At 42.3% G+C, this 14,922-nt stretch overlaps 1 protein-coding gene across 1 annotated transcript in view; it reads left to right on the top strand.

Moving 5' to 3' along the window:
- ARHGEF26 (Rho guanine nucleotide exchange factor 26) overlaps positions 1–14,922 on the top strand; it is a 380,358-nt gene that overhangs the window by 176,878 nt on the left and 188,558 nt on the right. The window contains exons 8-9 of the mRNA XM_069213320.1: positions 2,164–2,293; positions 7,037–7,111. Of these exons, the coding sequence (XP_069069421.1) occupies positions 2,164–2,293; positions 7,037–7,111 (205 nt within the window). The remainder of the gene's footprint in view (positions 1–2,163; positions 2,294–7,036; positions 7,112–14,922) is intronic.

Raw genomic sequence — 14,922 nt, 5'->3', positions numbered from 1 at the left:
TACAGATTTAGTGGCTCTCCATTTTCTTTACTTTCCACTGTTTTGGCTGGACAGGTATCTCCAAAGGACCTGAAGCTTGTAAATAATCACTTGTAAAAAGTAAATCCACCTTTAACATCCACACTAAGGCCATATTTACAAGTGGCTTGCACCCCTAATGCGTCACTTTTCATGACACACCGGCTACCCAGGCTGCAGACCTATATCTAAAAGGCCACGCACAGCCACTTTCTGTGGCTTTTCATGGCCTCGTAGAACTGGAGTAAGCCAATGCAGTGCAAGTCACTGCGGTGCCTTGCTCTGCATCAAAGAGGCGGTCCATGGGCATCACAGTGGATGTTCCCACACAACACCCATGTATTTTGACACATTCCCAGATTTACAAGGATTTGTAAACCTGGGAATCAATGTGTCAAAAGTTTATGCCTCCCCAGGGGAGGCATAACGAGGAGAAATAACTTTACTTCTCATTCTTTCCTCTTTCTATGTGTGCTGCATTCTGCAGCATGCACACACTGAAAGGAGGAACACGACTCCATTGATTGTTTTTGTGCAGGTAGGTGTCTGTTCCTGCACAAAAACAATCATTCCTGCAACACAGATAACCTTACATTATTTTGCAAGGGTGCTTGCTTTGGCGCAAGGCAGCTAATTGTGCACCAGCTCAGTGGAAGGACAGGAATGCACGCTTTGTCATAGATAAAATAAGCCCCTTAATGCTGGCAAAAATTCAGTGTCAAATTACTCCAGTAGATATTGCTTTAGTGGAACAGAGTGACAGATAGTTTGGAGCAGAGGTCATTTGTGGTGTAAATGGGGATTTGGGTCATGGTTAAGAACAGTTGTAAAACCAAAATATCTATGAAATGCTACAAAGTATATATTCATATCTAAACATATTTTCCCTAAGTGTCAGAGATGGCTGAGCCTCTGGAAGAATTTCTGAATGAGTCCACCAACTGCCTTTTTTGACATGTAATAGAAACTCTCTAATTCCAGAAGTTATTCAATAGTAAATCATCTATTGTCACTCCGCCTGGGAAACTGCAGGTAACAGTGAAGAGCATTTGGAGCCTTCCATCTCCTCAGCAAGCACCCTGGAGAGGCAGTATTTTCAAAGCACCTGGAACAATATATCTGACAAGAATGGTGGGTGACTATAAGGGCATTTACCATTTGAAGTACTCCCAACAATAAGAGCAATGCGTTTGTGTGTTTTCATGACTGGCCATTTTAAAACAGGATAACCAGGATGGCTTCCTAAGACCACAATATCAATTGCCAAACAGGAGTGCAAAGAAAAGTTCTCACCTTACATGTTTTTAGACATTTTGCAACATGCAAATTTTAGCAGTAGACCTACTGTTATGAAGAGAATGGATGCCTGCCTTCTGTGCATTGCACGTTCGAGTTGTCTACTGTAAGCAAAATGCACACTGGAGAGATATTTCCCATACACAGGTAATTCTGTTGTGCAGTACCCAAATGAAGTAGCTGGTGATAGGGAGGTCTGGATGGAACATTGATCTGTTGAAGAGCATAGGATGGAATATTAGCCTGTTAAGTACCATCCTTCCTTAAAGCAATAAAGCAGGTATCAGTGGAGACTTATAGGATAGCTTGGCCCTGATACAAGGATTTACCAACCCAGTTCTTGAGGTCAGTGCACAAGCTGAGGCTCAAAGCCCACATTGCAGGATCATGCAAGTAGCCTAATTTTCCTAAGTAGTTAGGGAAGAAAACATGTCAACAATCAACTCACCTTTAGACAGAGCTCAAGGACCAATATATCTGATACGGAAACAGACGCAAACCAAAGATATGTATCCAAAGGAGGAGTCTATACTCTCTGGGAAAAGGTGGAGGGATAACAAAAGTAGTTATGGGCAAGGGCTTGATTTTTTCTGGGTTTTGGCTACAGTCAATACGAGTAGGGAGATGGACCAATCTGTAATGTTTATTATATGACCATTGATAATTATATGGATGTATTAGGTAAATATTTGAAATGCATATGTTGATCATAATCATTATTTATTTGACAATTGTGTTTCTGTACCCTATTCCTCTCTCATTGTTTCGAGTAGCTTGCAAATATTTTAGTTGGTTAAATCATGTTAAAATCCGTTGTAATTTTGTTTTCCTTTCCTGATTTTTTTTCAGTTCCACAAACGCATCCTTTAAAGAGGTTTTGTCTGGGATAGAGTCCAATGAAGCCTGCAGAAATCTCCCAATGATCTCCTTTCTTATTTTGCCAATGCAAAGGGTCACGCGGCTCCCTCTACTAATGGATGTAAGGGTTGTTTATTTTTTCTTACTCATGATGTTGCTTTTGAAATTTGCTAGTTCCTTCTGCTTGAAAAATATTTGTGAACAACATCATTAGTTTACATTAGTTTACATGAGGAAATGCACAGGCCTTATTTGCACACTGCTGCAATTGTGTTTTAAGCTTATGACTCAACCACTGTTTGTTTTGGTTGCCATGGTGGAGGCAGCATGTCCTCAAGTCAGAGCATTTGTTTATATTCAAACTTGTGATGGTTGAATATAAAGCTTTCGCTCTTTTGGAATGGTCTACTATTCACATTGATGGCCATAAAATGTTCAGATGAGACCTATGTTGCACACTGATGGAAGAACATCCATTCTTTAGTTTGGTGTGACTAATAAAATAACAACACAATAAGGGGCATATTTATACTCTGTTTGCGCCGGAATTGCGTCGTTTTCTTTGACGCAATTCCGACGCAAAACTAACTCCATATTTATACTTTGGCGTTAGACGCGTCTAGCGCCAAAGTCCATGGAGTTTGCGTCATTTTTTAGCGTGGACACCTACTTTGCGTTAATGATATGCAAGGTAGGCGTTCCCGTCTAAAAAATTGACTCCGAGGCATGTGCGCCGTATTTACACTCCCGGGCAAAATTCACGCCCGGGAGTGGGCGGGTCAAAAAAAATGGCGTACGGCCGCTTTTGCGCCGTTTTTTAGCGCCTGGACAAGGCAGGCGTTAAGGGACCTGTGGGCTCGGAAGGAGCCCAGAGGTGCCCTCCCATGCCCCCAGGGACACCCCCTGTCACCCTTGCCCACCCCAGGAGGACACCCAAGGCTGGAGGGACCCATCCCAGGGACATTAAGGTAAGTTCCGGTAAGTATTTTTATTTTTATTTTTTGTGGCATAGGGGGGCCTGATTTGTGCCCCCCTACTTGCCACTATGCCCAATGACCATGCCCAGGGGACAGACGTCCCCTGGGCATGGCCATTGGGCAAGGGGGCATGACTCCTGTCTTTGCTAAGACAGGAGTCATTTCTATGGGGTTTGGGAGTCGAAAAAAATGGCGCAAATCGGGTTGAGGTGAAAATTTTGCCTCAGCCTGACTTGCCCCATTTTTTGACGCCCAAGCTCCATATCCTCCTACGCCAGCGCTGCCTGGTGTACATCGTTTTTTTCCACGCACACCAGGCAGCGCCGGCGGCTAACGCCAGCTAACGTCATTGATTAAATACGGCGCCTGCATGGCGCTTCAGAATGGCGTTAGCCGGCGCTAATTCTTTTGACGCAAAACTGCATTAGCGCAGTTTTGCGTCAAAAAGTATAAATATGGCCCTAAATGTCACTGCATATTGTCTTCAAGGGCCAGGGATGGGAATTTCATTTTGTTGTGTTGACACATCTTTATTCTTGGTTTTTCAAAATTGCCAAGCGTGGAGTGGTGACTACATTGCAGTGGTCAGTGGAAAATCTGCTGCCTTGAATAATATATGAAGACATAATTATAATAATGATAATCACTATCATCATCACAGTAATAAATGGGAGGGGTATTCACTAAATGTATTTTACATTCAGTAAATATATTTTAACATAAGTATGTGTTAGAAATGGGGTCTTTGGTTAGCAGTCAAGTTACCCCCCATCCAAGCAAGGACACCCACTCTAGTCAGGGTAAAGGAGACTCACCCTCAGTTAACCCCCCGCTCACCCCTTCGTAGGTCGGCATGAGAAGACAGGCTTAACTTCAGAAGCAATGTGTAAAGTATTTGTACCAACACACACAGTCACACAGTGAAAACTACAAAATGACACAAAATAGATAATATTATCTAAACAAAACAAGACCAAAACAATAAAAATCTGACATACACAAGTCAAGTTATGAATTTTAAAAAGAATAAGAGTCCTAATCCTTAGAAAACAGTGAGAATGCTGTTATTGCACAATAGTACCTGGGTAGCGTCAAAATAAAGCTGTACAGGTGAGTGTGCGTCAAAAAAGGCCAGCAATGTGTTGATTTCTCACTCGCAAGCAAGGCCAAGCATCATTTCTCCTCTGGTCGGGTCGGCGTGCATAGTTTCTTCTCTCACACTTGGGTGCGGGAAGGCTTTGCATTGATTTTCCGTGCCCAGCAATGTTGCGTTGAAATCCGGTCGCATGGTGTCAAGAAACCGTGCTGTGTGGGGTCTTGCGTCTTTAGCAGCAGCCTCAGTGGGTGTTGCGTGTTGTTTCTCCAGCCGCGTTGTGTCACTCTCCCAGCCACAAAGCAGGTGGAGTGTCGATTTTAGTTGTGAGGCTGGGGGTACGTCGTTTAGCAGCCGCGAAGCGGGTGGTGCATCGAAAGTTTCCCCGTACGCCAGTCTTTGTGTGGATTTCTGTCGTTTTCCACCAGCTGCACCTTTAGAAGGCCCAAAGACAGATTAGGGCATCACTTGGCAGGCAGGACTCTCAGCAGAAAGCCCAAGTGCTGGTAGAGAAAAGTCTTTGTTGTCCCTGAGACTTCAACAACAGGAGGAAAGCTCAGTTCAAGCCCTTGGAGATTCTTCAGCAGTGGAAAGTCACACTAATGTCAGTCTTTGTCCTCTCTCAGGTAGAAGCAACTACTGCAGGCAAACCCAGCAAAGCACAGTCATAGGCAAAGGGGCAGTACTCCTCCTCCAGGTTCTTTAGCTCTTCTTCTTGGCAGAGGTTCCTCTTGGTTGCAGAAGTAATCTGATTTTCAGGGGTTTTGGGTGCTCTTCTTATACCCCTTTCTGCCTTTGGAGTAGGCCTACTTCAAAAAGAAGTCTCTGTTGTTTTCAAGATCCTGCCTTGCCCAGGCCAGGCACCAGGCTCACACCAAGGGGTTGGAGACTGCATTGTGTGAGGGCAGGCACAGCCCTTTCAGGCGTAAGTGACCACTCCTCCTCACCCCTCAGCCCAGATGGCCCATCAGGATATGCAGGCTACACCCCAGCTCCCTTTGTGTCACTGACTAGAGGAGAGGTGCAACCAGTCCAACTGTCAAACCTGACCCAGATAGGGAATCCACAAACAAACAGAGTCACAGAATGGTTTACGCAAGAAAATGCCTACTTTCTAAAAGTGCAAAAAGAACAGTTGATGGACGGAATGTTGACCAAATCAAACATTCATCCCCAGTAACAGATCTGGGTTTAATCCATCAGTTTATTTGCTCACCATGCCATTCCAGTTTGGACCCAGCCATTTGCAAATCAGTCTTGACCCTGTTACTCATGGGAACGGTTAAGCCCAAACTGCCAGGCCAGGTACTCCCTGGACCAGAAACAAGCATCCTGGGACCGGTTTCGATTAAGCTAGGCTAGCTTGAATCTGGTAGCTTGAATCTGGTGGTGAATTTGTTTGGAGCACGGGACCCACGTCTGGGCATACACTTCCCACTTAGGGCGACAAATTGCACTTGCACTGGTCATCAGTGGTAAAGTGTCCAGAGCAAACAAAAACAGCAAAACAGAGTCCAGCACACAGAAACGACCTGGGAAGTAGAGGCAAAAAGTCAGGGGAGACCATGGCAAGGATGTCAAGTCTAACAGTAAGGATAGTACTAATGATATGTCCAGTAATACACAAGCAGGAAAATAGGAAAATGGATCTGTGTCTTCTACTGACCTACAATAAAATGCCAAGAAGTCTTATTGATCTCACTGCTGCTTTATTAGTCAAGTGTAATCAATCAGGAATGCTTCTTTAAACTTTAAACTTCTTGTACATCCTATTGATATACATAAACTAATTATCCCAGAGTTTAGTCCCAGCAAAGTCGAGATGTGCTCCACAGAAAATGTATTTTATCTCTATAGTTATGAGTGAGGGACTTAGTCTATAGGATATGCAGTTATCTTTAGCATTGAAAACTACAGACCTTTTCAAAGATATGCACAAAATGTGGCAGATGCTTATGTTATCGGCGCCTGGTTTTCAGTTCCAAATTTACAAGTTATTGGTCAAGGCGGTCAAAAGTTACACTGTTCTTCTGAGTGTTGTGTAGAATTGTTTGTTCACTAACAAAGAACAGAGCAACCCCTTTTTAGTTAAAGGCATACGACCTGTGATAGGTGATATCTCCTCATCAATTGGAAGTCATAATTTATGAAATTAGGATATCTGAGCGAACCTTTACATATTTAAGTGGAAATATCCACAAACCCATCAGAACCTTTCTCTTGGTTAGTACATAAACAAATGAAAGAAAATGAGTGAAAGGGGTAGATAACCATGAAAAATGTTTTGCTAACGTCCACAGAGTAAGAACTTTATGGAATTTACATGGCTTTGCAGGAAGGTTCCAACTCTGTAAACACTTGTAAATGCACAGCAACAAAGGAATGACTTGAATTTGTTTGGTAGGTGAGAAAGGAGAAGGCAACGGACGAAAATACATGCGGGTGTAAGAGTGAACATTTACCATATGGGAAAATGTTTGGCATGTTGAGAATAAAAGAGAAACAAAACTTTCCCAACTGCATTGTCCTGTCTAATCCAAAGCAGGCAGATTTTCCATGGATGAACATTTCTCTGTTGTTGGGCTCGTTTTTCTCTGTGTACTTATTCGTGGAAAATGATGAAAGGCATAGATATGCAGGGCCTACTCCAGAAAATAATGTTTGTGTGACTGAGAAGAAGATTTAAAATCTAATACAAGATTAGACCTATAGCTTCCCCTCTATGTTAATTGACACACTGGCTGGTACACAGTTTGACTACTTCTGAACTGATTTAATTGGTTATTTCTTTTAGACTATTTGTCAGAAAACCTCTAAAGAGTCACCGAAATATGAAACCTGCAAGCAAGCCCTGAAAGAAGTGAGCAAGGTAGGTCATGAGTTCTTGAAACCACATTCAGGATGCATATTGGAGTATCTACAAAATGCGGAGAAGAATTTACTTCAGATAGAGGAATTGTTATAAAATGCATTCATAATCCACTAATTTTCTCCATAATTGCAAAAGTTGTTTAATTGTGCAGCAGTCATAAAGCACCTTATGTGATCTTTTGTCAGCAAAAGTTTAATATTGGAAAATGGTCCTATGGAGAGCACGAGAGTGTAATGTACACTGCCCTGCGAGTTTACCAGGGGATTAAGGAAAAACAACTGTGAAGAGTATGGAATGGAATTCCAGAATGTTTAGCTGAATAAATTGTGTGACCTTCCTTTCTCTTAGTATGAACACGTTTCCCTCCTTATTAAATGGGGCAAGCCCAATATTCTTCTTAATGGAGGTTTTATTCACAGCATCTTTCTGTTCATGCTGACATCTGTAACATTCACCTCTTGGCTACTGAAAATCAATATTGTGTCTTGGGTGGTAGTTTCTCATGTATTGTTGATGGTTCCAAAAGGAATCATTCTAAGAGATTGAGTTATTTGAATTAACTCACTGTACATTGTATTTTTTTTATCAAACAAGAACTTTTACGAAAGAGGGATGGTATGACTACAATATGTTTTGGTGTACACTACCCCTGCAAGCTGTGATCACTCTTAAATCTAATTATCAATGCAACAAAGTCAGCGCAATGAGAAGACTTTTCTGTGTTTTAAAATAAGTGAAACACATCGAAGAAATCAGCAGAATTGAAATATTTAATGTATTATGTTTATCAATCTCTTTACTAAGAAAATCACACAATGTTATTACAAATATGGAGTCCAGAAAATTTGCAGTAAACCCCAAAGTGCATGTAATGTTTAGGCAAAGAGCCTCAAATAGGTTTTGGTGGAATGTGAGCCCTATTGAACCCAGGGTTCCACATCCTAGTTTAGAAGAGAGGGAATCATTAGATTTCTGATGACGTTGGAAATCTGTGACCCAGTGACTGATCTGCCAAAAGGCCATTATTTCAGGACATAGGACGGCCTATATTTAGGGCGAACCTTCAGGTGTACATTTTTCCCACCTGAGACTACCTTGCAAGGCATGGCGGGACAGGCATGGTATATTCCAAGTTGCCATTATGTGCAGGGCCATTGGTTTTTTTCTGTTTCAGAAACAAACACCTGCTTTCTAGGTTTGCCTCTGAAATTTAAAAAAAATGCTTACTAACGGAAAATACATTTTTGGCTGCTAGGTCTTCAGCTTTAATGAAAGTGCTCTCATCTGGACTTACAAGTCAGCTGATAAATATCATAAATATTGTTGCATAGCTGTTTTGTTTCTTATCCTTCACAAATCAAATTTTACCCAACATGAATTAACAGAATAGTTTTTTGTAGTTTTTATTTTCTATCTGGAGAATTGAAAAAAAGCAATAAAATCTGATTTCTCATGATTGAGACTTTGCAGTTACTACACCCTTCAAGGCCCATCAGTGTCAGGGCTTCTAGTTAGCAATTGATGCTCCTCTGTCCTACTAATCAAATGTGCAATCAAAATTGTGAACAGTACTGCAGCCAACTGACTATGTAACATATTCCTCTTTACATTTTAAATTCCAATCAGTTCTCCATGCAAAATCAAATTGTCAGAAGTAAGGTTGGGTTGAAAATTCAAGCTACTCAAGACCTGAGTGAAAGCTTCCCAGTTTTTCATGTTGAAATGCTAGGATGTTATTCCGCATTTCGTCATAACCTCTATGCTTACAAGAAAGAAAAAGTATTTGCTGCCAGTTGCCTTCCATGCAAAACACTTTTGAAATAGTAAAATGTGTTTTACTGTACCACAGTTTCACAGAATATTTGTTATATATCACTACAGAGGCCAAATTTCTTCATAGCCTTTCCGTTGTATAAAAACAACTCTTTTTGTGACCCCTTCTCTGTAAAAGAGGTCTTCCTTTGGGGAATTATGGTTAAATCACTGTTTAATTGGTTTTCTTCAATAGACACTCTCCTGCTTTTGAAAAAGCATGTACCTACTTTTGTGGGGGGCTTCAAGGCTCCTCCGGAGGCAGGAGAGCTGAGGATTGCAGGAGAGACTGTGGCATTCTGGAGTTTTCTACATTCTCGATTTCTTTGTAGGTGCTCCTCCATGCAGCCTGAACATTGGTTTGGTATGATGTATGGACGCTGGGTGATCGATGGGAACCTTATATGCATGAACACAAAGGATACCCTCAGGATGTATACTGCCTGTGTTGTACTTACTATGTGGCGTACAGTTACTGCACCCACCTCAGAGCCCATTTATGCATGCCAATATCACTAGAACACATGCAAAGATTTATGTCCTTGGAATGGAGTCATACTACCATGAAAATGAGAGGAGCTGCCTTCACTTTTTATGGTGCAAAATGTTCACCCAAGTAATGAGTATCACAGAACTAGCTGCATAAGAGTCCGCAATTTGTCTGTAATATGCAAGTCCCTGTAAGCAGTAAGAAGTGCAAGCAAACACCTACTAGGCTACCAGAGCATTTCAGTAATATGGCCTCAAATGTTTAAAGTGGGATGAAAAGTGAATGAATGATTCACCGTCCCTTATATCGATCATTAGCTACATGTTGTTTTCATTTAAAGTGAGTTTGGTCATGGTGTAGGAGGTCGGATGTGGAAGATGTTAATGATGGTGTTACTATGGAGTGATTTTATTTTTAGCTGGTGATAGAGAAAATAACCATCTTGCCCAATGCATAGTTAACTCAGCTATAGTCCAAATAGACCTATTAGACTTTCCACTTTGTTGGAAAACCAGAAAGTTTGTAACATAATTTCTATACAGTCAAGTTGACACACTGATTTCAGCAAATTATTATTTAAAGCAACACCAATATGGGCCTCTCTGCACTTTCTTTATAAAATGGAGGTATAAAACCAGCCAGTGCAACAACTCCTCTATTCCAATTATTGCATTACTTTATCCATTGGCTGCTCGCAGAATAAAATAGTCACCATCAGAAAACACACCATAACCAAACACAACTAGCTTCCATATCACTTACTTCATATTCCTTTGAAAAATAGCAACAGTCCCTTTTCATTCCAGTTTCCCTGTGCATCCTTCGCCAGAATGTTCCTTTCTTCATGTCCTTCTTGATGTGTCCCTCACATAATATGATTAACCACAAAGACATCCTGACTTCCATATCTCAATGCTTGAGGATTTGGGGATTGGTTCTCTATCTGACCTCCTTACTGTTCCCCTTATTCTCCACCCCACTTAGACTAGCACCAATTTGTGCAAATGGAAGGCTCTAGACCTAGACCCTCCCAATCATCTGGGGATTTTTCTGCCTCAGTAAGAGGAGAACATTTGACTATGTTGAAAGGTGTAATTCAAAACTCTCCTTAGCTCTCACAAACAGGGTGATGTCCTCTCCCACTTTGAGCTAAACCTAATAAAAATTGAATGTGTCCTCGTTATAAAGTTGAAGAATTCTCCCTTGCCATCTCTTCCTACATCTAAATGTGCACAGCATAGTGTTATGTGACTCTCCTTTACAAGATATGACACCATTGTGTGCAAACTTGTTTGCAGTCTCATTTCACCCTCTTTGAAGGAAAGCTTAACTCTGCAATTAGCTTCTTGCATGAAGTTCTCCATGCTTGTACCAGACTCAGAAGTAACAATAGTAAATATAATTTTATCAATCTTACCATGTTTGAACCATCCTCGTCTAACTTCATTCTATACACACTTTAGAACCCACCATGTTTAGCCACAGTTTGACTGCAATGAGGTCTTGAAAACCTAGGACCAGTGCACAAGCTGCCCAAAAAAGAAAGAAAGAGGGAGGCCCCCGCACTTAGCAAACGATGAGGGCAAAGACCCCCCTAGTGAGGACAGCCTGCTTCCAGCAGGGGGAGCTTTCACTGAAAATACCGAGGGTAAGATGAATGATGATCTACCACAGCTCTTCGGCCATAGAAAGCCAGAGACAATGGAAGAAGACCCCAAGAGTTTAAAGCACTCACGGATTTCTGATTACTTTCTGCTGCTGGATAAGAAAGAAGAGCGACATCCACCCTACTTCTTTGACCTGTCCATGGCCCTGGGCCAGTTTATGAGCTCAGGCTCCAAGAGGGAAGTGTTATGAATACAGGCTGGGAGCAGCAATCATTGCCATGGCTATCCCCACAATTACCACCTTCACCACTGACCACAGAGGTCATGTTCTCGAATGCTTCAAATAGGAGGCATCCCACTCAAACACCAATTCCAACTCTATTTCAACGTTGTGTAATTTCACTGAAAGGGCTCCTGGTGGAGTTACAGCATATGGGACTGGAGGTCACCCCCACTGGTGGCACAGCCAAAGTTGATAATGAAAGCTGCCACTCAACTTTTACTCACTTTTTATCTCATTTCCACCCTATTGAGATGCCATCACCATACCACACGCTCAGTTAAATGTTCTAGTGAGAGGGTTGGCTTAGAGTCAGTCTGGAGCCGATATTGATACATTATTGTGGATAAAAGGGCCACAATAACCTCAGCAAACAATATCTTAAAACAGAGGTGTGGTCTCTCTGGTACCTCAGGAGGCCCTAAAAAACCTGTCAGCTCTGGGGAGAACATGGTCAAAATCATCCCCCTACAGGAACAGGTGGGGTTAGCTGCCTTAAAAGCCCTCAAACTTGGAACAAGTCTTGACGATGCCAGTTGCTGTCCGAGTCTAGTCCTGTGCACCCCAATATGGGCCAGACGGGTGAGGGAAATCTGGCATTTTCAACTCACCCAGATGCCAGGAAGGTCAGGGGGCAGAGAGAACTCCAACAAGAAGAGAAGACAACACATAATAAGTTGCAACCCTGTGCTCAAGAGGAGAATAACATTGGGATGCTAAGGGAAGAGAGCATATGATTCCACCCAGGCACCGTGTTGGTCTGCAGCCAGAGCAGTAGCCAATGTAGTAGCCAACCATAGGATCAGATGGTACAACAAATAATGCCATCTCATGTCTAAGGGGGCCACACCAAAGCAAGAGCCAGAACCTCCAACCAAGAGAACTTCCCAGGAAAGCGTGTGGAAAACATCAACACTCCTACTGAACATTGCGTTTTTTACTGTAGATCCCAGAGTTTAGATCTAGAGAAACCCATAGTATTTTAAATCACACATATGTTCTAAAGTTAATCAATGGTCTACTGGGCCTTGTGAGAGTGAAATCCCAGGAAATTCTTTCCATTAAATTCCTTGCACCACGACGCAAGTAAGTATTGGCTCCTGCACTGGTCACATTTAACTTGTAACACATCCAAGCTAAAATCATGGCTTGAAAAGAGTTGTTAAAGAGTTGGGGTATAAAAATAGTGCACATTCAGGACGATTCCTACCCCCAATACTCCTGGCTCAAGAACAGCCTGCTAGTGAGAGTGGAACCCAAACCCAAACCCACATGAAACGAAAAGTAGGGGAACAGGCATCCTCCATTCTGAAATGTGCAGTGGGCCAGTCACCAAGCATATACAGAATTTCTGGGCTGATAATCCAAACAACAAAGGCCCAGATGGTGGAAGGCCCAGATATAAGAGTAGTAACCAAGACGGATGAAATGGATAATTGGAGATGGGTCCCATCTGCCCTATTGGTGGTATGCCAAATTGACCACTACAAAGACTGAAACGACTGAAACTGTGTGACAAAGCATGGCACTCTGAGTTTTCGAGCCTGGAATCTGGGATTCCTTGCTCAGAAAACTAAAGATGCCTCTCTGTTGGAATATTTTAAAATATTTGACATCATATCCGTACAAGAGACATGGGCACAATCATGCATTCCCTTATTTGGGTTCATTGTATTTAACAGGTTGGCAAGCAAAAGTAGCCTCTATGGAAGAGCAAAAGATGGGCTAATGACCTAAGTGAATTCTAAACTTACTGCAAAAGTGACAATGCTAGATATTAATGAGCCATGATTGCTGGCGCTTCGCCTGGAAGAATGGGATAAGCAGCAGACAAGTCTGCTGGTCCTGGTTAACATCTATATTAACCCGAAGGTAAAAACAGCAATAATTGACAAACTGATCAACCTGCTCTTGGAGTGGAAAGATGATCCATAGACGGTAAGCCTGGTAATCGCTGGTGATTTAAATCTGAACTGCTTCCAAGATACAAATGGGGATGATGACGAAGCGTTATATGACTTGTTTGCATTAAGCCATCCCAATTGTAGAAGGCAAGACAATCTTGGGAAAAAACTTGTGAGGGCCTGTGATCCAGCTGGGCTGAGAATGTGTAATGGGTCTCTCCTGGGGGTATTCTCCATCCTGGACAAGGCCCTTTGAGATAACTACACCATGGTAAGCGCCACCTTGCTTATTAGGGTAATAAATTTTAAAATCAACCAGAGAGTGACCACCACCAAAACATCTGGTTCAGAGCCAATACAATGGCACCGGGCTGTGTCTGGATATGCAGGCAGATGCTCACACCGAGAATCTAAAATGCCTTAAATGGAGCCCGGATATAATTCAAGACCTGGCAAGTGAAGCATGGAAAATTTGTAAGCAGCTTTAGCCAGTGAGCAGAATGCAATAAAGATCTGGGAACGCCTTTCGGAATGTTTAGCAGCAAGGTACCCAGCCACTAACACGTGCAGTGGCACAAGTATTAGGTACAACAGGAACATTATTTGACTGAAAACAATCCGTCTTATTAGATCACAGCTCAATAAAACCCTCCGAAAGTTGTGACATTCACCGCAGATCCCTTCATTGCTAAAGTGCCTTTGACACGATAGTAGAGGACTAAAAAGAGAGACCTGGCTGTACAAGAAAGGAAAATCTGAAGTGCTATGGGCCAAGCTTCTTTACTCTTCAAAACAAAATGATCACAGGAAATTTTGGAAGCTAATAAATAAGCTCAACAAGGGTCAAGGGGCAGCAAATAATGTAATATAATCGAGGAAGAATGGGTGAACTTCCCAGAAACGCATTATAATGGAAGCACAAATGTTGTTTCTGCCCTGGGACTCTGTTTAGGCCTACCTGATATGGTATATATTGAAAATAACAGCAGTAGTGACTCAGACATCTTAGAATACCCAACTGTGACACTGGTAAAAATCATTGAGAAATCACGCACCAACTGTGCGCCTGGCCCCAATGGATTACCGCCATCCCTTTTGAAAGTAAACATTATGACCTGGGCAGGCTTTTTTACCTTAATGTTTGTATATTGCTGACCGAAAGCATTCCAAAAAGCTACAGAAGGTCAGTCATGCATACCATTTTGAAGGTGGTAGTGCTGCGTCCTCAAGTAATTACCGACTGATATCGGCGTGGACATTAAATATTTCTCTTACTTCTGCAAGATCTTTTGGAGTGGGTGGATAAACCAAACAGGGTTCACTAAAAAGCAAGGGGCACTTTCCAGTCTGATGGTTGTGGGCCTCATCATGAAAAGGGCAAGTGATACCTGCACCCCACTGTTTATGTGCTTTGTGGACCTTAAGGCTGCCTTGAACCATGTCCCCCATGAGCTGCTCTAGGGAAACATTGGGGTATCCCACCAAAACGACTGAGGACAGTTCAGCTGCTAAATTCAAGAATTTGGGTGAAGGTCAAGGTAGGGTATGGCCAGTGTCTGTCCAGAGAAGTCAGCTAGGGCTAAGTCCGTGGGCTAAAGCAGGCATATGCATCAGCACCACTTCTGTTTAATTTGTTTTTCGTGGAGTTACCTCCGTTCCTTGCCAAAGTGATGTTGCACGCACTGAGGCTTGGTGGCCGACAGTTGTGTAACATT

Source organism: Pleurodeles waltl, chromosome 11 (assembly GCF_031143425.1).
Source record: "Pleurodeles waltl isolate 20211129_DDA chromosome 11, aPleWal1.hap1.20221129, whole genome shotgun sequence".
In the NCBI taxonomy this organism is placed as follows: Eukaryota; Metazoa; Chordata; class Amphibia; order Caudata; family Salamandridae; genus Pleurodeles; species Pleurodeles waltl.
Note: the sequence above shows the minus strand (reverse complement) of the source record. Positions and strands in the feature narration are given on the sequence as shown.